This window comes from Plectropomus leopardus, chromosome 3 (genome assembly GCF_008729295.1).
Source record: "Plectropomus leopardus isolate mb chromosome 3, YSFRI_Pleo_2.0, whole genome shotgun sequence".
NCBI lineage: Eukaryota > Metazoa > Chordata > Actinopteri > Perciformes > Serranidae > Plectropomus > Plectropomus leopardus.
The window spans coordinates 13,302,752-13,326,315 of NC_056465.1; the positions used below are offsets into that span (position 1 = coordinate 13,302,752).

General features: G+C 38.7%; 1 protein-coding gene across 4 annotated transcripts in view; it reads left to right on the forward strand.

Annotated features, from left to right (window-relative positions):
• The window catches only part of lepr (leptin receptor), a 47,162-nt gene extending 35,830 nt beyond the window's left edge, over nt 1-11,332 (forward strand). For all 4 annotated transcript variants that reach the window (XM_042514739.1, XM_042514721.1, XM_042514727.1 and 1 more), the window contains 13 exons: nt 31-191; nt 336-435; nt 753-852; nt 2,201-2,415; nt 3,135-3,289; nt 3,683-3,836; nt 4,005-4,087; nt 4,167-4,380; nt 7,214-7,420; nt 7,546-7,629; nt 7,733-7,826; nt 8,318-8,393; nt 9,236-11,332. In XM_042514739.1, coding sequence (XP_042370673.1) covers nt 31-191; nt 336-435; nt 753-852; nt 2,201-2,415; nt 3,135-3,289; nt 3,683-3,836; nt 4,005-4,087; nt 4,167-4,380; nt 7,214-7,420; nt 7,546-7,629; nt 7,733-7,826; nt 8,318-8,393; nt 9,236-10,183 — 2,591 coding nt within the window. In that variant the 3' untranslated portion in view covers nt 10,184-11,332. The remainder of the gene's footprint in view (nt 1-30; nt 192-335; nt 436-752; nt 853-2,200; nt 2,416-3,134; nt 3,290-3,682; nt 3,837-4,004; nt 4,088-4,166; nt 4,381-7,213; nt 7,421-7,545; nt 7,630-7,732; nt 7,827-8,317; nt 8,394-9,235) is intronic.
• Nucleotides 11,333-23,564: the final 12,232 nt, after the last annotated feature.

The window sequence follows — 23,564 nt, forward strand, 5'->3', positions numbered from 1 at the left end:
CATATCATGTTTCTGTGCGTTTTTGTGCAGCGGTGAGCTACATCCCTGAGAAAGTTGTGGCACGGCCGGGGGAGAACGTTACAGTGTACTGTGTGTTCAACGACCACACAATCAACGCCAGCACGGCCATGTGGATGCTCAACTTCCAACACCGGCTTCATAGCAGCCAGTATCACCCAGTTAACCAGTGGGTAAGAGGAAAAAAAAATAAAAATACTCTCCTTCCAGACTTTTGTTTCTAGGAACATTTCCAATAAAGTTGAATGACTTCCTCAAGTATTTTTAGAAAAGTACACTCAATGTTAATAAATTAAGACATTCCTTTCCCAAACAAGGTCAGCCAGATCACAGTGCGTCCTTCAAAAAATCGGATGTACGATCTGCTGCAGTGCACTCCGGAGTGGACCCTCCCCTACAGCCAGATCTATGTAGAAGGTGAGCTTTGCTGCTCCTTAATATCACAGACAGAAACAAAACCATCACCACACATCTTGTATTCACAGTGGAAGACATGGACGAGCTATTTCCACAGTGAAAGTCGACATTAACATTTCTCGTCTGGTGTTTTAACGTTACTGGAAGTGTCTTTTTTTGCGTCAGCTTTCCGCCACAGTGGACAAAGACAGGAAAGAGACTGGCGACTTGTGACCGCACAACAATGTGAACCAAAATAATCCCTGTACACCAAGGCTATCTCAGGTGAAGTTTGTTATTGTGACTTAAATGTGAGCATTTCTTCCTCTGTGTCTCAGGAGCGTCCATTGATATACACTGCGAAACCAACGGTGACATCGATGCGATGGACTGCAGCTGGAAAAACACACAGTGGACTAGACCCAAGTTTAGATCCAGGTAGAACGATTGCATTTTACGTTGTACTTCATAGTAGATTGTATTGAGATGTTTTTGCAAACGGTGGCATTGTTTATGAAACCTCAAAACTTAGTGTGCTGAAAAGCTGGAAGTTACTGAACACAGTGTACCAGGAGGCACATGTAGGAACCCTGGAAATAGTTGTGTGAAGTGATACCAGGAAGTTTATTTCATCGGCGAACAATAGGTCAATGTGGTTTTTGACCTCACAGCAATAGAAAGTCTCTGCACTATAAAAACCACAACAATGAGGACTGAAAAAATAATGTAATGTTTTATAACTCTTGTGTACAACTGCTTTGCACATTACTCCAGTTTCTTCTTCTTTTTTTTTTTTTTTGCTTTTCCTCTCATTCTGCGTCTTTTAAAATAGATACGGAAAAAGTATAATTCTGGTTTATTACATAAAGCATTATGAATGGATTATAATTCACTATGGTTGCCCTCATAATGCATTATAGATGTGGTCTTCATAGAAGGTGTTACCATGACAACTCATGATACTACAGGGACTGTTATAGCATACTTTTAGTCCCTACTACAGTTATGTTGATGTGTGTATAGATGAATAATTATTATGCATTATAAGCCCCATCAGTCATCCTCTAGTTTATAACTAGTCAAGAACATCCATATGACACTTGATACTTCTATAATCTATAATGTTTTATGATTGTTCATGTTTTGCATCAGTAAGCATTATATATGTTTATGAGTTAAGTCATAAGGCATTATGTATGCATTATAATTCGCTGTGAATGCCCTCATAATGCATTATAGATGTGGTCTTCATAAAAAGTCAGAGTTAAAACCAGTTCTTATTAGATATATTATATGCGAATGTTACTAAAACTAAAACAGTTTTTTTTTAAGTGTAGGTTTCTTATGAGTGAAGAATACAACTGAAGTTGTAACAAAAACAATTTACCCTTTCTCTTTGTCTGTATTGTTCAGTAGTAGCGGGCGAATATCTTTTACTTCAGTGAAATGGGCAATACCATATTATAGAAATATTGTAGTACAAAAGCATAAAGTGTACTTTAAGTACCAAAGGTGATGTGTTATATATAAACACCACTCTTACATTGCAGGTGCCAAAGTTTTGGCTTGATTGTATATCTTTTTATTGATATTCTAAACCTTATTGTTTAAATGTAGTGGAGTGAAAAGTACAGTATTACCCTCTGAAAGTAAGGCACCTTAAATATGCTCACTATCCACCACTGTTGATCAGATTACATAAGGTAAAGAAAAGACCTATGCTGTAGGAATATCATGACAAAATTTCAGGTCTCATTTATTATTAATTATATTTTCTTCATGTTAGGTGGGCTCACCTGACATGTGATCTGATGGAGGAGAGGGAACGAGCAGGGGAGAAAGTGGGGGAGATGGAGCCTGCATGCTTTCAGGTCCAGTCCAGGCAGAAAACCTGCACCATCCAGCCTCTGAGGATGAACTGCTACAAGCTGTGGCTGGAGATCCCATCCAGACTGGGCCCCATCAGGTCTAAACCCATCTACCTGTCACCCATAGATCATGGTGAGCAATATGGGTTCATGTGCATGAAACATAATACAACTAAACAAAACAATAAATTGACAGAAAGTTGTATACAGTGTACTAAACTAAAACAACACTTTTTTGCATTTAAGATGAAGTATATTTTATTGTCCCAGGAGGAAAAATGACTTCATCAGTGTCTGCATAAAGGTTTCTTTAAAGCAGTTACACAAATTGTCAGTGATTCACAATGTATTGCTTTAGGCCACTGAGAATGAAAACTGTCCATACTTTTCCTCACTACTTTTAAAATCTGTTGCTTAAGTTTTATAGATCATTCGGGAAAACTCTCATCCATTAAAGGTGAATTGCTCATCGTCATAAGTTATGAAAGTTAAAATCACTTCATGTGTGTTTTCAAAATAAAATGTGGAAATATCTAAAGAATATTTATCTCTTGTTTAATTGAGATATTCTAGAAAATGTATCTAGTTGTGTTTTTCAGGCACTCGGGTATATTGAACTTCAAAAGAAACCACTGCTACATTAAATATTCACAGTGAAAGAGCTGGTTAGAGAGAACCTCAAATATTGAGGTTAAAGTAGTTATTAATTGACCACAGGAAAGGTGAAAATGACATGATGTCAGATAGTTGTTAAGAAATTTTCATCAGGTTTTCAATTCCCCGTGATCATGTTTACTAGATGTTCTGAATGCGACAAGCTCACACTCCTCCGTCATTGCATTTCCCCTGCAGTGAAGCCCCACGCACCCACCAATGTGAAGGCAGTGAGCCGAAGCAGCGGGGTCCTGATGGTCACATGGGAGCCTCCATCTCTTCCGGTTTATGGGCTCCAGTTTCAGTTTCGGTACCACCTGCCCTCAGCTGTGAGAGCCCAACCGGAGTGGAAGGTGAGTTGGTCTGTTTGACCACAAACATAGGCTTAACATACAGTTATCTTTCCAAAATGTTCTTCTTTGTTCTTCGTCTTAGAAAGATGTTTATCAATTAAGAACAAACATATTAGAAGTGACTCAGGTCTGGGATTCGGCCGTTAAACCAATCTCTTTAAATAACACAGGATGCTTTGACATGGACTCAGAGAGTAAGGTTGATCTGGTACTAGACCGTATTCCTCTGATTGAAGAGTTCTCTCGGAAGTTGGACTTGTTCTATCACAACAATGAGAAAGATGAGGACATAGTTTTCTCTTTGTTTGGATGAAATGGAATGAGCGTAAAAATAGATGTGCATCAGATATTTTCTATTTCCTGTATCTAAAAAGGAAAATGTCATGCATACAGGTCCAGAGTCCAGTGCGAGTGACGTGGGCAGAGGTCACGGTGTCCGACATGTGTCGGGTGTATGTGGTACAAGTACGCTGCAAGCGCATCAACGGCACCGGCTCCTGGAGTGAATGGAGCGATGCAGTCTACTCCACACCCCAGAACAGCAGAAGTACAGCAGAACACTTTTAATTTCACTCTTGATACCTGATGTGACCTTTTTAATCACACTTGACTTCTGATTTTAGCTCTAATGGAAAACAACCCACATGATACACATCATACCACAAACACAAAGGTAAAAGGTGGCATGTGATGTAATTGTCAGTCTCCCCCTCAGCTCCTGAGCGAGGCCCTGATTTCTGGAGAATTCTTCAAGATGATCCATACAGAAACCAGACAAATGTCACTTTGCTTTTTGAGGTATGTAAACTAAAATATAAACATTATCAGGCTTATGATAAAGACTTGATGTTAAAAATGTTTGCTTTTTTTTTTGCAGCATCTCCAAATGTCAGGACGTTCTTACTGCATTGATGGATTTATAGTCCAGTACCAGGCCTCAAGTGGCTCTGTGATCAGAGAGCAGATCGAGCTGGCGTCCTCCTACAGCTTTGAGTGGAACCAGGTGCCCCAAACTGTGACTGTGGAGGCCTACAATAATCTGGGCAGCTCCGCTATTAACTTCAACATGACGCTGGAGACACAGCCCAAACGTGAGTGAGCTGAACAATACATTGTACTTAAAATAAATTTTATTGTTAGAGGAAATATTTAATGTATTCTCTCTCACAGATGAACTGAATCTATTCTACTGTGAGGGCATGGGAGTTAAATGGTTAATTAGCCTCTCAGTAATGCACGGCTTCTCTGTTTGTTATTCTCAGTATTACACAAGTATTGCAGGATGTTTAAAACACTTACTTTCACTGTTGGAGCAACAGAGCAGTTACAGTTCGCAGTGGCACTGTGTGTCTCCGACAAAGACCTTATAGCCTCTCTCTTGTTCAGCAGCCTGAAGTCTCAAGGATAACTAATCAAGGATCAAGGATAGCTAATCAAGGATCAAGGATAGCTAAGAAAGGGAAGGACAGCATGTATGACGCCCATGAACATACAAAGTTGACAAAAAAAATCCTCAGAATTAAAATAAGTCATTTAAAAAGCAAAAATGCCAAATCACGTTTTTTCGAGCTTTGAAAACGTGATTCTTTGCCACAGACTGTATAAATCATAGATGCAGCTACTGTAACATCACCCATTGGTTTGTGGACTGCTGTTTTTAAGGGATGGACCAATCTGACTCACAGACTGTTGCAGTGACTCAGACAGCCTGTCATTCAAGTAGCCCCGCCCTTGAATATGGATAACTTTAGGCCTTAATAAAATGTAAAAGGATGAGTTCAAGAAAACTTAACCCTGTACAAATGTCATGAAGGGAAAGACTAGCCATAGAGACCAAAACTGTTTTTGTACCACCTTGCTAAGATGTTTATTTCTGCTGTAAAGTTAGGAATTTTAACACTGGGGTCCATGGAGGTTTACTTTGTATTGGAGCCAGCTTCAGATGGCTGTTTCATGAGTTGCAGTATTTGGCACTTCCACGTTAGCTTCATTTTTTCAGCCTCAGAGGCTGCCGCCTGGTCTTTGCAGCTCTTCTTAGCTGCATATCATTTGGACTATTATTAGGAATTTCAAGATATCAACATTTTTTGCTTTATTTTTCACATTTTTGGGTATGAACCATTAACAAAACGACAAGTTAGGGAGAAAAATCAAGATCAAATGATAATGGAAATAATAACTAGCTGCAGCCTTAGAGTATACAGTAGCTTTTGTATCATTTAACCTTTATTCAAGCATGAATTACTCATTGAGAGTGTATGGCAAATATTAATAACAATGAGTTACAGACAAACAATATAAGAGAATGGACAAAATATGCAGAGTCAGAATTAAATAGAAAGGTGACTATTAAATTATGAGGGCTGGTACAATCATATTAAAAGACTTCATCCTCAAAACATCCTAGGATTTGTCTAAAGCCATAAATGTAACTTGGATCAATCTTAAACAATTTAGGGAGATAACAGAGATTCAAGCAGCCAGAAGAAAGAGCAGCCAGTTTTATTTGAATTCTGTAACATACTGTTGCGTTCCAGTAAAGATATTATATAAAATGTAGCTGAGATCAAAAAGGTTTGCAGTTAGGTTTCACTGTGAAAGCGGAGGTTACAAAAGTACGATGTAGATCTGATTGAGGGTCAGTGATTCACTGAGAGATGCAGGTGCACAAGTACCGAAAAAGGAAATAACAAGGTGTTTTCCAGTAATGTTTTCTTTCTGTACAAACTGTGAGAAATGCCAACATGAAAAAAATAAACTAAACCGAACCTTTTTTTTTCTCAAATTTTGTTTTTCAAATATGTATTTCTCGGAAAACAGAACTTTGGCCACTGTTTTTGAGGCTGTTGAGTTGAGACCTGTTTTTACCATTTTAACAGATATTTCTTGTTTTTTAATTTGGCAATATGACTACACAACACATTACAAAAAAATGCATGTCAAAGCCAGGAACATAAATAGCCATCCATTAGGGCATGACACATACTAACAAATGTGTCTGGAGAGACCATGAGAGTGCTGATTGAGGCCCTGCTGCCAGTAGCTTTAGTGTAGTAAACACTATTAGTAGCCTTCCAACAGAGATAATTTGAAATGACAATTCTCTGTGTACAGCCAAAAGTTAGCTGTGTGTGTGTATGTGTGTTTGTCTTCGCCTCCCATTACTCATAATTTAGCGGAAAGTATTTTCATGAAACTACTGGCTGGCAAAATCAAAATGCATTCCCATGACGATGGCCTGTTTTTGTTACTTGTTTTAGAAAGCTGTTTGTGACACATTTTCTCATAAGTATTCTGAGAAAATGTTTTTAGCGTTATTAGCAGCTAAACTAGAGCTTAGCAACTGATGTTGGCATTTAAGGGCTGTACAATAGCTTCTAATTAACATCATACTCAGCAAACCATTAATGGACTTCTTTATGGAGGCATCTGTATTTGTTATGTTTCTTTACTTGTTTATTCAGATTTTTTTCTTCATCTTCAGTCTGTATATGAAAAAGCATGCTTTTTTAAAGTGGCTATTATCAATATTTTTATACTTTATCTTCTTATGTTATTTTATTGTCTTTTATTGCATTCATTCTTATATTTTTCTAAAATTTAAATTAATTTAATACTTTAACTGCCTTTCGAGATCTGCCTTCTACAAATAAAGTCATTATTATTCAATGGATCACATGACTACATGTATGTCAGGGGCTTCACACTGAAGGATGATTGTCATCAGACCCCACAGTTCAATTGTAGGTGACGACAGCACACAAAAAAATGAACAGAATGAATAAGAGCAGACACCATTCAGGGTGCAAGGAGTCAAAGAATTTGATATATATATAAGAATATTTTATTTTGCCTTTACTTTCTTATGCAAGTGTAGTAGACCTTAAAGCATTATATTCATGCAGTTTCTTCCCCACTCTGCAGGCCGCTGTGTGCGTTCTTTCAGCGTGTTAGTCATCAACAGCACCTGTGTGTCTCTGTCCTGGAGTCTGCTGGACAACAACTCTGTGCCTCTGTTCATGGTGGTCCAGTGGTTTCCACAAAGGCAACAGGACTCTGATCATCACAAAGGCCGGAGTGGAGAAACTTGGGCCAGACTGCCCTACACTGACCGTCCCATCTATCTGAAAGGTAACATGACTTCTTCTCTGTCTGTTCTTTTTATTATTTTATTTCTCAGTATTACTGTTATAAGTGTGTGTTGGTGCAAAGAAATAGATCTACTCAGCCCACATTATTTCATTGTATCATTTCAGGTGATTTCTTTGGCTCTGAGGAGTGTGGTTTCTACTTATACCCTGTGTTTGCTGATGGAGAAGGGGAACCTATGTACGCTACAGGTATGCCCCATGTGCAACATTTTTCTGGCTTTTGTATTAGTATTAAAGTTGTGACACACACAATTAATAATAGGCCTGATGTGTATTTTTCCAACTGTTAAAGCTACCAGAGGAGACCCTGCAGCCTACATGCTGCTGATGATCATCTCTTTCCTCTCCATTGTCCTGTTCGTCACCCTGATCCTAACCCAAAACCAGTAAGAGACTCATGTTCAGTGAAAAAATATATTTACAGAAATTATACTTAAGAAAAATATTCAATGTAAAACTGTAAAAGCATGTAAAATTGTTATTATAGGGATCTGGCCTGTTTTAATACAACAACAACAACAACAACAACAACAACAACAACAACAACAACAACAACGTGTTATCTTATTTACAGATATTGCAGTTTTATTTTTAATATTGTACCAGATACTAATTATTAAGCATCAGTGTATGCCAGTTTATTTTATTTTTTTACCCAGACACCTGTAAAGATGATTAATGACAGAAATCTCTGGGGTGCAGTCTAATTTAAGGAGCAGAGACACTGACTATGAAGAATTAAGAGTGTGACATTTAACAGGTCACATGGTGTAATTACACTTGATGCTAGCAAATGGAAGTTGAGGGAGGAAAGAAGCAGAGAAAAAAAAACTTTAGTCAGAGATGAAACCTGAATGTGTGCTGCATTTCTTTCCAGGATGAAAAAGTTTGTGTGGAAGGATGTACCCAACCCGAACAAGTGCTCCTGGGCCAAAGGACTTGACTTCAAAAAGGTGAAAAATCAACATGGATCTAACAGGGTTTTTATTTCTAAATTATGATTCAACTGATTTATATGCATTTAGTAACTAGTTTTATACATCGATTGCTCATGAATGTGCCCCATTTCTATGATTGTTTACAACATTTGGCACTCCATATTAGACCTGGAATCATTAAAAAAAAAAAAGTAGCATTTTGGGAAATTTGTTTTTTGCTCTCAAAGTGAGATAATATTAACACCACTCTCACCTCTGAGAATGTTTTCTTCTCAACTGACAAATTTTAAACCATGCATCTTTTAGTATGTTTTGTTTAGGATTGTCCGTCCATCCTATTCTAGTGAACATATGCTCAAGAAGACCTTGGGGAAATTTTGGGAAATTTGGCACCAACATCCATAGAGATTCATCAATGAACTGATTAGATTTTGGTGGTCAAAGGTCACATCCATCTCAGTCTTCTGAAAGTGGTATCTCAACACCCTTGAGGGATTTTTGGCCTTGAGGGAATCTCCTCAAATTTGGTACAATTGTCCACTTGGACCAACAATGAAGTGATTAGAATTCGGCCCCAACTCAAGAATTCGCATGCTAAATATAGCAAAATCTCACACAAATGTCTAACAGAATGAAGTGATGTGCTATCATAATGTCTTCTTACTACTATTCAACATCATCACTCAGGAACGGAAGGGGAGACATTTGGTTAGATATCAAAGTGGTGACACTAATATTGGGCGTCTACCCTGACACCATTGTGATTGTATAGATCTTCTTGGTTGAAAATGTGTGAGGCGTCCACGTTTTAGACAATGAAATAAATAGACACTTTGTGCTTTTGCATGACTTTCTAGGCTGACACCTTTGACCACCTGTTCCGACCTCCAGAGAGCCTATCAGCCTGGCCGCTGCTTTTGCCATCTGAGAATATTTCCAAAGTTGTCATAGTGGACAAAGTCGATCTCTCAGCTCTGCATACAGCTTTAATCCAAGTCCCATGTGTGTCCCTAACTCCTGACCAACCTACAACCTTATCTGTCTCCCCTCCTCCCGGGTTTGACTCAGAGGTCGACCAAGCCCAACCCATGGAGAGTTACTTGTTTCCAGCTGGAGCTCCTTCTTTAGCCCTTGATATAGATGCTTTAACCAGTTCAAGCCCAACAATAGACCAGTCACAGCTAGTTGATGCACCGGCAGAGCAGCCCGGCAGCACTGACAGCTCTGCTCAGTCTTCAGTCACATACGCCACTGTGCTGCTCTCCAATCTGAAGCAGGAGCAGCAGCCCATTCATCTCCACTACAAGGATGGCAGTGGCAGCAGCTCCAGTGACGAGGGTAATTTCTCTGCCAACAACTCAGACATTTCTGGATCTTTTCCTGGCGGCCTGTGGGAGCTGGACAGCTGTCGAGGTGGAGAAATGGATGATCCGCGGCGCTCCTGCTCCTTCAACTCAGTGGAGGAGCTCTCTGAAACATCAGAGCCAGAAGATGGAGAAGAGGAGGTGAGAGGAGAGAAAGACTTGTATTATCTAGGAATGGACTACCCGGCGGAGGACGAGGAGAGCGAGGAAGATGAGAAACAGACAGAAGAGGAGACAAATATTGAGCTTCTTAAAAATGTTGTTTTGAGCAGAGAGGACTGTTCTGTGGAGTTGCACCCTTTGCTCGGCCCTGAGGACTCAAGCAAACCGCTGTTGGCACCAACACATGGCTTTTCTTCGCTGTACCTGCCTCAGTTTAGAACTGCTCCGAGCACGAGGCAACTCACAGCTCAACAGCAAGATGGCAAACCACAGCAGTGACTCTCACAAAGAACACATTAAATTAAAATGTGCACCTTTAAATCCGTCGTGCTGCATGCATCATGTTTCAGCATAAACCAAAGCGGATTTACATTTTGTGGTCCTTCAGACACAGTGAGGTATGCAGAGGAAAAAAATACCTTGACTGACGTATGATTGCAAATTGATGTTCATCAATGCTGCTATTGTGTTCTATTGGACATCAGGTGGGCACAAGCCTCAGTTATAGGCATTTCTTTCTTTCTTTATTGGGCTTTGAAGCCTAGATTCTGCTGTGCCACATGGCTCCTCTGCAGTCGGTTACTGATGCAGGAGCACCTGCTGAGAAAATTGACCTTTCAATGGAGGTAAGGTTACCAGAGATGTATACATTTTTCACAGAGAGTAGTAGGCAGTCTGCAAAAGCACTACATTGGTCAGCAGTAGGAGGGTGAGAGAAGTGTTCAAACATCCTGTACATACAGCATATTTCATGGGTGGTCATACCTTTGATGCATGTTAAAAAAAATGTGGTTATGCTGTCTGTGCCTACATTCACTCATCTGCTGCCACTGTAAAGTAAACAAGTTGTCTTTTATTCTCTGCTGAATTATGTTGGATACATTTCAAATGAACCATGGAGGAGATTAAGAAATAACCGCACAGATAACAAGAGAGAAAAGACCTTAAATCTGCAGAGTTTGGCTTCTTCTAAGCACATTAGACTGTGAAGTGAAGACAAATCTTGGATTTAACTTCAAAGCTATCAGTGTGACTAACAGAAATGCAGATTTAAGATGAAAACAGATGTAGTCTGAGTAATTGCAGGTGATTTTATGACAGAATTTACTGCATTTGTAGTCAGCTTGTGCAACAACATCTGCATGCACTAACTCACTCATCAACCCAAATAATGTCTTTGTGCTGTAATGTATTTGAGACTTTGTTACAGTTTGTGAGAAATGTGATATCTATTTTTATTTTTGTGTTTGGCCATTAATATAAAAAAACACACTGTCTGGTGTAAATAAAAGACTAAAGAATGTATCTTTGAAACCAGAATAAGACAAAAATGAAAAGTTATGAAAATATTTGTTGAAAGAAATTGTTATTTGTATACTGAGATATTTTGTCTATTTTTCATGGTGGAAATAAAGTGTTTATTGTGAATTTGTGTGGTTTGTGTAACAGGGATTGATACAGTCAGTGACTGTTTTAGACATTGGCAGAAGACCTCAGACACACAACACAGAAGAGCTTGAGTATTTGGGATTTAGAGTCTTCATCAGTTACATTGCTTAAAAAGTAAAACAACCAGTTTCAACCTCAACAGGCCTCCCTCAGACGAAAGACACTGAGCCTTTTTGTTCTTTCACTCAAGGTTGCATCAGCATCTGTTAATTAGGACAACAGGTGGAAGATAATGGTTGTAATTCAGGCCAGATCTCCTTGTTTGAAACCATGTCACAAACTCTTTTTTTAATCAAGTGGGCTCAGTTTCTTCAAGCGCACATGCCTTTTGTTTGTTGGTAGCATTTTAAGATTTCCCCAAAACACATCACTATCTTTTTGGCATTTTCAAGATCAGTGAACTGATTTCCTTTAGTTGTGACACTTCTCCATAAACTGGCAAGATGTGATAAACCATAGGATAAAGCTAATAAATATCAACATGTTTGCTTTATATAATGTTTAAGTTAAATCTGTATATACCTACTTTGCATCATTACTATTTTTTTTATTATGTAGAGGGTGCATGTTCAAAATCACACAACCTTTGAAAAGAAAGAAAATATATTGACTAAGCAGATAAATGCAGTCAGAAGAGTGCATCACATATGTGCCTGACTTGCCCAAATTACAGTACTATTCTGTCAACTAGTGGCTGCAAGAAGCAAATACATCCGAACTACACTGTATTGCACTTCAATGTGTGTGGCAAATATAAAGATGTGAAAACAATATTCTGGAATAAATTAAATAATTAAATAATTTACCCTACAAAAACACACATGCTTATCATTATTATTATTTTAAACTGAGTACAAGGTCTGTCTCTTTTTTTTTTAAAGTTGGTTAAATGCCACTAGGTGTCACCATAACCAAATTTTAAACTAAACCTTATGCACATAGTTCAAACAGTATTTTAACTTTGTATTACATTTTTCATTATCTTCATATTTTTGAAAAAAAGGGGAAAAAAATAGGATTTATGAATAACAAATGTAAAACAGACTGCGTGATGATGTTCCAACTACTGTATACTATAAAGCCAATTCTTTTCGCGGTTTTATGTACACTATTATATGTAATTGATTGTGTATTAGAAAAAGAACATGATTTCAGTTGTACTTTTACTGCAGTGGCAATTGACAATGATATGTGTAGGCTATTACCACTAACTGATACTCGTGAGAAGTACAAATTAAAGTGGCCTTTACTGGGAATGACAAAACATATCTACATGATGGACATTCTTGCTTTCCTTATACAAAATATGGAAATAGCAAAGGAGTAAATTAATTTGGAGATTTGGAGAAGAAAATGTGTTTCCTTTGGTGGTGAATCTACTCACCAAACTGAACCATGGCTAATCAAAAACAAGACTCACAAGCTTCATATGATGTTATGAATGACATTGTAAGAGTGTAGGATGATAAATCCATCCATGATCATCCAAATATGCCATAGATGTATTTGCATTTTGCAGCCACATGGAGACAGGATAGCCCCACTTATAATGTTGAGTAAGACAGCTTTTTTTCCAGTGATATTGAGGGAGTTGTATCCTTAAAGGCCCTCTGTGCTGGCTCTCTTGTATTTGCCAAAGAAGGATGTGATGATGCTGATAGCTGCAGCTTTGGCAAAGAGAGGTTTGAAATCACAGAGGCATGATGCCAAGCTTAGGGCTAGATACTGTAACAGAGAGGTGAAAACACCTCAGAGAGGACAAGAAGTTGTGTTTATGGTTATAGTGCAGGAGCTCAGGATTATATTTTCTATACTGAGAGGTCTTTTGTAAGGTGATAATGACTTCAAGGATCCCAACCTGAAAGCAATCACACAGATGTTTCCAATTAAGTTGAAGACAAAATTACGTCCAATTCATGATCAAAAGGATCCAAAAATCAAAAAGCAAGCTTTCAGAGTGATGCCATGTCTGGTCAAGTGACCCAGATTCTTCCAGAAGCCCCCCAGCAGCAGACCTTATACCTGCTTCCTGGTCTGCAAACTGAGCAGCTTAACACGGGGTCGTGAGATAAGATGGTATGCGAGGGAAATGCTGCACATGTGAAAGTTCTTTCATGCTCTGCTGATCTCTCAGCTGTGACAAATTTGCATCACTGAGGAGAGATTGAGTTTCAACCAAACACTTTGCCATAAACAAACATAAGTATCTGTGAAATGCACTAATCTTGTTCTCAAGATTGAGCTTTTGTTAATTACTGGCGAAAGAGTGACTTTGGTGAAAGAATACGATTATGCATATTAACTTAAATGTTCGTTTTGAAGTACGAGCTCCTGATTGTTCCTGGCACAAATGATTTTGTACAAAGCAATGAACTTTGCCATGATCTACAGGGAATTATACTGTGGAGGCTAAAGAGTGCACAACAGAACTGTGAAATGTTCAAACAGAACTGTTCACAAAATCTCTTTTCATCGTGGCAGAGATGTAGACTAAAGTCACAGGACTTGGACTTGAGTCTGACTCAAGTCACAAAATAAAAAATACCTGTGACTTGTGAATTTACTTGAACTTAAGCCCTTTTGACTTTAAAATACTTTATACATTCCTTCAAACACAAATATAAAGAAGTGTGTTATTTAAAGAGTGTGTCGACACAGATTCACTGACTTTGAACTGACAGCATGCAAGTAAGAAAAAAACAAATAATGTGTGGGTCGAAAATTCTAGAAAAATGTCATTGGTTGTTGTTCATATTGTATTTAGTTAAGAACGCATTATGTCTTATTTAGGGATTGAAACTCAAGTTTTGCACTTGGGTGCATAGATATTAAACTCATTTTTGACTAGTAGAGCAATGAGTTGGTCCTACATCTTCCTGTGGTCACATGTTATTACCTGAAGTAATAACTAGTTTTGTAATCTTAAGTAACCATGAAACATCTTTAGTTCAAACTCCAATATTTGCTATTTGCATAAATATGTAACAGCCATTGTTGCATAAGTAGAAATGAATATACATTTTAGAAATCACAATGAGAACAAATGCTGATCAATGAAAGAAACATTTGCAGTGGTATCATACAAAAATATTTGCATGAGAATTTAATTACATTTATTTATTTTCTTCACCTTTTTCTACCCCCTAGTCCCCGTCCCTGTCTCTGCCTGGATCCATCCATCTGGAAATGGCAGTACATCGCCTCCCAGGAAATCTCTCTCTGGTTTTGCAACTTTCTTCAAAAACAAACCTGCATAAGCTGACTGATTTATCTTTTGGATGCTGTTGTCATCTGGAAGTGATTGAATCATCACTGGGAAGGAGGTGGGAGTTAGAAAAAAGAGAAGACAACTGAGGAAACAAAGAAGACAGTTCAGAAAAGGAGTAGAAACAATATGTCAGTACACAGCTCTGCTCTTGTGGCAGAGAGATAACAGGTAAAACTTTGGTTTTAAGAACCATGCCAGTGGCTTTGTGTGTTTTTATTTTACATTTCAAAACAGTCTGAAGTCCATATTCACAAGGTGAGGCTATTCTTACCAGATGTCTTGGTAAGGAATCAAATGACATCAAAAAACTGCATGGGACAAACATAATGTGGGCATGTTTTTAGAGGGGAGACTCATGGGGACCCACAGAGCCCAATTTCATTCAGATATCTTTAAGTGAGGGTTCAAGAGACCCCTGTGAAATGGCCATACCATTTTTTCATTGTCAGAATTTAGCTTTGGAGCGCTGTTTAGCCCCTCTCCTGAGGTCTTTCAGTTTCATATGACACCAATATAATTACTCTAGCTTTAAAACTCAGCCCGGTACAGTCTCTTGGATGGAAATTATGGCAGGCAATTAAAAGGAAAAAAAAGTATTTTGTATGGACCTTATTCGCATTGCGATTAACACAGATATATATATATATATATATAATATATATTAGTGCCGCTTTAAGAGCAAATATCTCAGGAACACACGGTCCTTTAAGAAAGATCAAGATGACATCAGCAACCTGGGAGGGGTTGTCACTGGTTAGCTGTGGTTATCCACCAGAGTAACATTCATCACCACTGGTACATGTATCATTTATCTCAATCCTCTCCACTCTCCAAAACATAATGGTTAGAACTGGTGCATTTGTGCAAACCAAACCTGATGTGCTGAAAACAGTGTGGCCGAGAAACACCATGTTTCCACTCCACTGGAGCTCCATAAAAAGTTTAGCCTATTTCTAACAAACCACTGTTACTATGGTACTCGGGTTATAGCGATTGTGGTGAATTTTGTAATACAGCCAAGTCATCAGCCAGCTGACAACTTGACCTAAATGATGAGTGCATGTGTACAGCAGTGTTCATGCTCCAACTCTTGCCATCAACCCTGTTAATGTGAATCAGGAGAAAGATTTAGCAGCTTGACATTGTAAATCCTTCATTGATCGCCTGGCATTAATTCGTGAAGCAATCGTGAGGGGCTTTAGCTACTGATGTTTATCCACGTCAGGCTTTGAAGGCCTTAACATCTGGGGTAAAGGTCAGATTGTGGCAAGTTCACTGCAAAACTCCATGGCCGCAAAGGAAATGAAGAAAATCTGCCTTAGCTGGTTTGGAGCTGCATGAGCATGCTGCATTTGGCTGTGCTCCCTGTTTCAGTAAACAGAGGGCAAGAGAAGAGAAACTTGGTTTGGTTGCCAGGCATCACAGCATGCTGCAACTTTGATGGATTTGGTTCTCTGGAAATGTAAACCCTCTCTCTCTCTCTGTAATCTTAGTTTAACTGCAGCTTAGCTGTAGGGAAATTGATGTCATTAGGATTCATGAGGAGAAGGAGAGACAAAGAGAGAGGAAACTTATGAGAGAAAAATATGAGAGAAACTAGTGGAAAGGCAATGGAAAAAATGTGGGAGGTAAACGTAACAGCAGGTGGAAGCGAGCAGAGCAAACAGAGGAAAAAAAGCATGTAGACAGAAGCTGTGCTGACCTCTCTTGGGGCCCTTTCCTTGCTGGAGGCCTCTGAAGGATTTGGGAAGACATATAGTATTGCTCTCACCCCACTTTTGTCAGACAGGGTTGTAAATACATGAGCCACTTGAAGCCTGTTGAATGATTTGTATCATCAGACACCTGGCAATGATTCATCTCAGACCAAGACTTAAGTGATATGACTCCAAAAATTGTTGGGAGGTTTTTTATTTTAAAAATCAGGTGATGAGACGAAGGAAAGATGAGTGAGAAAGCAAGGTTTAAGATTTGGTCCAAATTGCTGTTTTTTTTTTTTTTTTTAAACAAATAAAGATCTAGGCCACAAGGCCTGTTGTAAGTATTCTGCGCAAGCAGTTTATCATAATTAGTGACCTCTGCAAAGGCATAGGAAGACGTCAGGTGACTCTATAGCTAAAATAAAGAGTGACAAAGTCCACTAACAGGACTCTCACCCACAACACCAGTGTTTGTGTCCCACGTGAAGCCAAAAGGTCAATGTGACAATATTTTAATCCAAACAATTATCTTTTTTCTAAACCTAACCATGTGGTTTTGGTGGGTAACTGCAACCATTTTACAATGTTAAGCATGTGTTTGAAAATAGAGACCATTAGCCGATATTAGTAGCCTACAAGTACATACACCTGTCACTGGTACTTTCCAACAGTCATGTCATTTTGGGACAGTCATAGGCTATTGTGTCATTTTGGGATTCACTGGCAAACAGCCGTCTGTTTAGGTATTAGGCTGTGTTACCTATGCTGCCTTACAAAGGCAGACAGCAAAGCAGTAACAATACTAACAGTTTATTTGAGAATAAAGGGTTTGTACTCAAAGCAACTTACCAAATTATGTAATAGTTATATAAGCTGTAAAACATTTCTGCCTTTACAGGCAATACAATAGTTATTAGGTGAAACCAGACATGTCCTTTGGACAATCTAAGGGACATGTTTGCCAGGCCAGTTAAATTTTAGCATGACTATTTTGCTTCCAGGTCTTTGCTATGGATTCTGGGTTCAACTAAATTTTTGCCAAATAATTTTTACTTTGGCTTTCAGTGATTTCCATCTTGCTACTGTATGCAGATCTTGCACTTTTGCGAGTGGTCACTGGAGCACTTGCCTATCATCGCAGCTGTGAACCATAGTAGCAGCAAGGGCTTTTAAAAATGCTTTGCTTTTTGGGGAAGCGCGTTGCTAAACATTTGCCAACCTGGATTAGATTATACTGCCCATTCACAAAAGTAGAAAAGTATTCTGTGGCTATGTTCAACCCACTGATTAAAAACCATGATAATACCTCACAGAACATTTTTAGATTGTTGTTTCCTGTTGATTGAAGACAGAACTGGGTTGCCCGAGTTTGATGGTGACAAACATTCATGCTGCTGTTTGTATTATGCCATCAAAGAACTCGTCCCTGTCAGTTGTGACCCATTGTTCTGCTTGTTTACGGGAGGGAAAGAGAGCCATTACCCCACATATTTATAGGACACAAACTGACATTCAACCAAAACCATTAACCCAATTCATTTGCATGGCAAAACCCATTTGTCCACTTGTTTGTGGGAGAAAACGTGAGATGCACATGAGTCTTTGAAAAGGACCTGCGGCGGCTTTTTTCCTCTAAGTGGGTCGGATGAACGAAATGCCTCTACATCAGTCGGTACGTGTGTCACAAAGCATGCTTGTCTCTGGCTAACAGGGTGAAAGGGGCTCAGCTCAATGGCCCCCTTTTACTCTGACACTCAATTAAGGCCTAATTGGTTTGAGGTCCACAACAGGCATGTGGCAGGGCGACACCCCAGGCTTCTGTGCACTTGTTCACTATTTTCTGACTGGAAATATTCCTTTGATCTGTGAACAACCAAAGTAGGTTTTAAGCCAAGGGGCTGATAGCCTCTTTGAACATGTGCAACAGTTTTAGACAATTACTTGGATACGTTTACAGTTCATTTGACCCACAAATGAAGTAGCTGCTGAGGGTGGGACACATGACAGCATGGCATACAGTTGAGTGCAGATATGGATCCATTTGAGTATGGATCCATTCATCTTTGCAATGAGTCTCTGTGTGTATGTGTGTGTTAAAGAGAATATATGTATGATGGTATGAATGTGTAATCGTGCACGTGGATGTGCAAGACATTTCCATGAGCTGTGTCAGCAGTACAGAAGAGCATCTCTGTATGGTGTGTTGCACTCCTTAATGCATTACTGGAAAGCTTCAATCACTGCTCTCCAGAGAGCCCATACAGCCATGTATTTCTTCCCCTTATATGCACTATAGGTGTAGTCAGGTACATTTCTAAATTCTAAGGCTAAAATAGGGATAAAGTGATTAATTTTTCCAAAAATCACTGCCCTGGCTCGTAGAAAATCTAGCATTTAAGACATTTAGTGATTCAGCACATTAAACTTTCTGGTCACTGTAAACCTTCAGAGGTTTTAGGATCTCACCGTCACTATCTCCAGAATAACTTCCTATATAGTGCTTTATTCACTGTCTGCCATTTTCTGCCTTTACACCACTTTCTGCGAACAAAATACAGATGAGGCACTTTACGCTGTGAGAAAATGATTCACAAGTGTCAAAATCTCAATTTATTGCTCACTACAAAGTAAACTACTGAGTGCCTTATGAATGAAAACACAAACCTAAATATATTAAAAGAAACTGCATGTGTTCATAACATTCGTAGAAAGGGAGGTTTTTGGGGGCATTCTGGTGGTTGAAATGGAAACTGTTGCACCTTATTTTCCTTTTAAATAAAGAAATACATTTTCTCAAAAAATATATCTTAAGTTCTGCTCAAAATATGCATAATTGATGTGTTTTAGATGGAAGTCACCAATATATTTAATTACAAGAAAACTAAAAACATGCATTCCATTTAAATTGTTGTGAAGACACTCAAGTCCAACAACATGAAATATAAAGTGATCTTTTCATGCAAATAGTTTGTTCTGGAGGTCTCATTTTTCCAATCCATCGCAATGTATGTGCTTCAATAAAGTCCCATTCTGTGTGCTTATTTTCATACTTGAATTCATTGCAATCTTGCTGCTGATTCTGTTTGCTGACTCTCTTCCTTATACAAACAATACCATACAAAAACTTAAAAGTCATCACCTGCAGTCTGGAATTTTTTATTAAATATATTTTAGGTCATTTTTGCCTTTATTTTGAAAGCAGATAGTTTAGAGATGACAGGAAATGAGAGAAGATGAGAGAAGAGACCACCAGGATAACCCATCACTTATGAATTTAAGTTAAAATAAAACAATCATCGTCTTTGATGAGAGACAGTGAAAATGTACATGTTAAATCCGTTATTAAGTTTGATAGAATTTGGTAAATTACCTAAGTGTGTCTCACACTGAAGATTGACAAATGTACATTTTTAATCACAAATACTGAATAAATATAAGTAAGCTTAGAAAAATTGAATTGTACATTTTTGTCAATGCTGATCTGTTCTCTACACCTCCTCTTTACTGTATTCTTGAACAGGTGTGTTTGATTTGACAATACAAGGACCTCAAAGTAATATTGACCGCTTGAGTGAAATAAGAATCAATCTCCAAGCCTTGACTCTTTTGCCAGGGATTACATGGTCAATACTCCATTCTGTCTTCAAACAGACTGGAAGTGATATGACCTTGGGTTGAATTGCAAGCAACATATTTTTTTTCCCCTCTTTGTTGTTGTAATGTATGTTGACTGTATCTTGTCTGACAGTTTGCTGCAACATCTGAAACTAGTGACATCTGTCTAAACAAATGTTTAAATCTTGTAGTAGTGAACACAAAATGGTCTCAATGACAACAACTTGCATGCCAAGTATGCTGCAACTAGGGAATCCTGCTGAGAAACTAACACAAACACTCATGCACCCACATGCACATGCAGCCAGACTAACACAAAACAGATGGCTTCGTCCACAACCATGTTATGAGTTGCTTCACCGCATAATCTTTGGGTAGCCATTGGAAACTCCCATCAACAATTCCCAAAAACCCTGGCTCTGCTGACCTTGACCCACGTTAGATCACGTCACTCGGTGGGAACACCACGGCCTAGTTCTGCCCGTTTGTTTATTTGCCTTAACGTCCCATAGAGCCTGGGGACCTCTGGAGTAAAAACACAAGACAGTAGCAACATGCTCGTGGCACATTCCTCTGTCTGGGAACGTCCGAACAAACTGTCACAGGATCCAAGTAGTTAATGTGAGGGGGAGGAATGGATGATGGGAATAAAAACATTAAGCTGAGAGTGTAGCAAAGAGAAAGGCGTGTGCACTTTAATTTTCACTCACTTCAAAAAAGGCCAACTTTGACCAGAAATATCTTTGTTGTTGTCAGCATATATTGTTGCATTAAATGATTACGTGAGTTCAGTAATGAGGGGATTTTACATTATACAACAAAGTAAAAGGGTGTGATCCAGTGGTCACAAAGGTGGTCAGCTAACATGTGAAATGAAAATTTGATAACAAGAAAGGGGTCACATAGTGATGAGAGTTATTACCTGCATCTCCAGCTCCCCTCAGCTTTACAATTTGCAAGTTTCAATTAATTGTGTAGTTGTTGACTGCAACTTCACTGTTTTGGTTTGCTTTCATTGCTATCATAGTGCCATTTTCAGCAAGAAAATAGAGCTCTAAAACTATTTACCTTCCACTCAGCACCAAGCAGCAGGCAGATATAGTCAGTGACGAACAGTTGGTAGAGACCAAAGACAGATCCAAAAAAGAGGAAGTAATTGATTTACATCTGTAAAATGGCCTGAAACATAACTTCAAATAAATAATAATGTGTCTAACACATTGACTATAACATCAGAGAAGGTGACGATATGTCAGTGTTGCATTTTATTTATCGCTGCCCCCAAATGGCACAAAAATCTGTGATTGCAGGTTATTCAAGAGTATTTATGACTGCTCTCTGCACTGTTCGTACATTTTCCTACAAAAAAGATACGCTAATATTCTTGCATTTCTTATGTAATCATGAGCCAGTAACTTGTATAAACCAGGTGTTTGGGAAGGCTGCAATCACATGACCAATGTGCTGATGGTAGTAAAGGCAGAAGCAGTCCTGTAAAAAGGCAAGTTGGGGTGGTGGATATGTCACAAAAAAAAAAAAAAAAAATCCCCCAGGACACTGTTGTTCGCAACCATTTTAAGGTACATCGTCAACATATGTTTTTTCCTGAACTTTGCCACAGCAACTTCACTTGTCTAAACCTAACGTTCGTACATGATGTCAATCTCTTCGTAGGATATCATACAAATGGCTGAGTGTGTGTATTTTTGTAGGATACCAAACCTATCATTGTATAACATGTTTAAAATTGACACTGGGTGGGTTTAGACCTATCCAGAGAAAGACAGGTTTGATTGTTCTGAAGTGTCTTTGCAGAAGAGGAATTTAATTTTTAGATGAAATTTGAACAGATAAACAAATGATCTCATCCCTTCCTTGGAGTCATGAGTTCTTGAGAACAGAAACAAAAGACTTACTGAGTGTTAAATGTAAGTTCCCCCTATATTTAGTTTGGCTTTCACTAATTAGGGCTAAACTGGTGAACCTCAAGCACCGAGAGGGCCTGCAGTATTGTGTAGCACTTTGTCTTTTACCCCCCTTACACTATTGCATTCTTCATACCATAGCTGTAGTCATGTGAGATAATTTTCCTCAAGTTTGCTGAAGCCACAGACCATGAAGAAGCTGAAATCAGGGATCCCTGGATTGATGTTCACTAAATCCACATCAAACTTTATTTCGTCTGCTTCAATAAAGTTCAACTCAGTGAGCTCATACACTCTCCTTTTTGGCCAGGCTTTTTTTATCTGCTCAGTACTGAACCATGAAATGAAAACTAGAATGTGACTCATTGTATAACAGAAGACTTTATCCCAATAATTCACGATGTTGCGCTTCTCTGCTCTGTGTGTTTTTTCTATTTTAAACTCCAGTCTTTTGTTGCAATTTCAAGATAAATCTTTTTATTTTTCAATTATTTTTAAATGTTGTTTTATGGATTCATCCCTGAAAATCTGCATTTGTCCCTGCTGTGGTGACGTAACACTTGATCTGTGGTTTCCTCTCACACCACATTGAGGCTGAGGGGAGGAAGGCCTGTGGTGTTTTCCCTCCAGTTTTGGAAGACTCAAACTATTTTGAATGGTTGCTGTCAGGACACTGAGGGGTAGTTGAGGAGATTAGTGGTACTGTGTGGCTGCAGTCTGTGGCCCATTATAACCATTATCCATAACCTGTTTGGATGGCTGACATAGTTAAGAGAGAGTTTAAGAAGCAGATATGTATTCATTGGATCCGCACTGAATTTCATAGTGTGTTCATGGTCTGAGTGCATTGAGAGTTGGCGGTGTGAATCTTTTAGAATCTCGATTAGATTAGATTCAAATTCGATTCCTGATTGAAAATATAGGAGGTGTAATTTCAGGATCTACTCTTGTCTTTTTTGCCAGTGGCATATTATGTTATGAAAGCAAAGTGTGTATTAAATTACTTAGGTTTTATTATGTACAAGCTTTTTTTTGTAGAAAACCTCCAAGTGTTGGGAATCAGAAAGAGAAAGAGAAAAAAAAGCTCAAAAAGTGGACACACTTTTCTAAAAAGAGTCCCATTGGGTTTTTTTTGCAGTTGTGTTTGTATCATATATCTGTGTCATTCAGCAAATCTGTGAAGATGCAGAGGGCCACATCACACTCCTGACACTTCAGAGAGGGGCCTGATTCTCCTGCCTGCTCTGCCTGCAGTCAACACAGAGTTTATGTCCATATGAGGCCCTGCTGCTTGTTAGACTGTCTCCTGATCTACCCATGTCTCATTATTATTATAGGGACTACCAGAGTTTATTCTAATGCATGAGGCGCTACCAATAACAGCGCGATAGCTACAGCAGGATTAGGCCAATCACAGTGCAGTTTGCGCCAGATAACGTATGGCATACGTAGGCGGATACAAGGCGTCGTATCGTCTTCCGATTGGTGGACAAGACCGCAACAAACCTCTGACCTTTTTCCAAAGGAACCATGGGAAGCCAATATGGCGTTTAGCATTGACGCTAATGCACTTTTATAATCGAAATATAGATAAAATATAGACTGAAGACAGCCAATATCGGATCTATCATCATATATTTATTGAACACGGTCCCGTAAAAACATCCGGATTCCCAGGCTGGATACTGAGGCTTCTGAAAGAG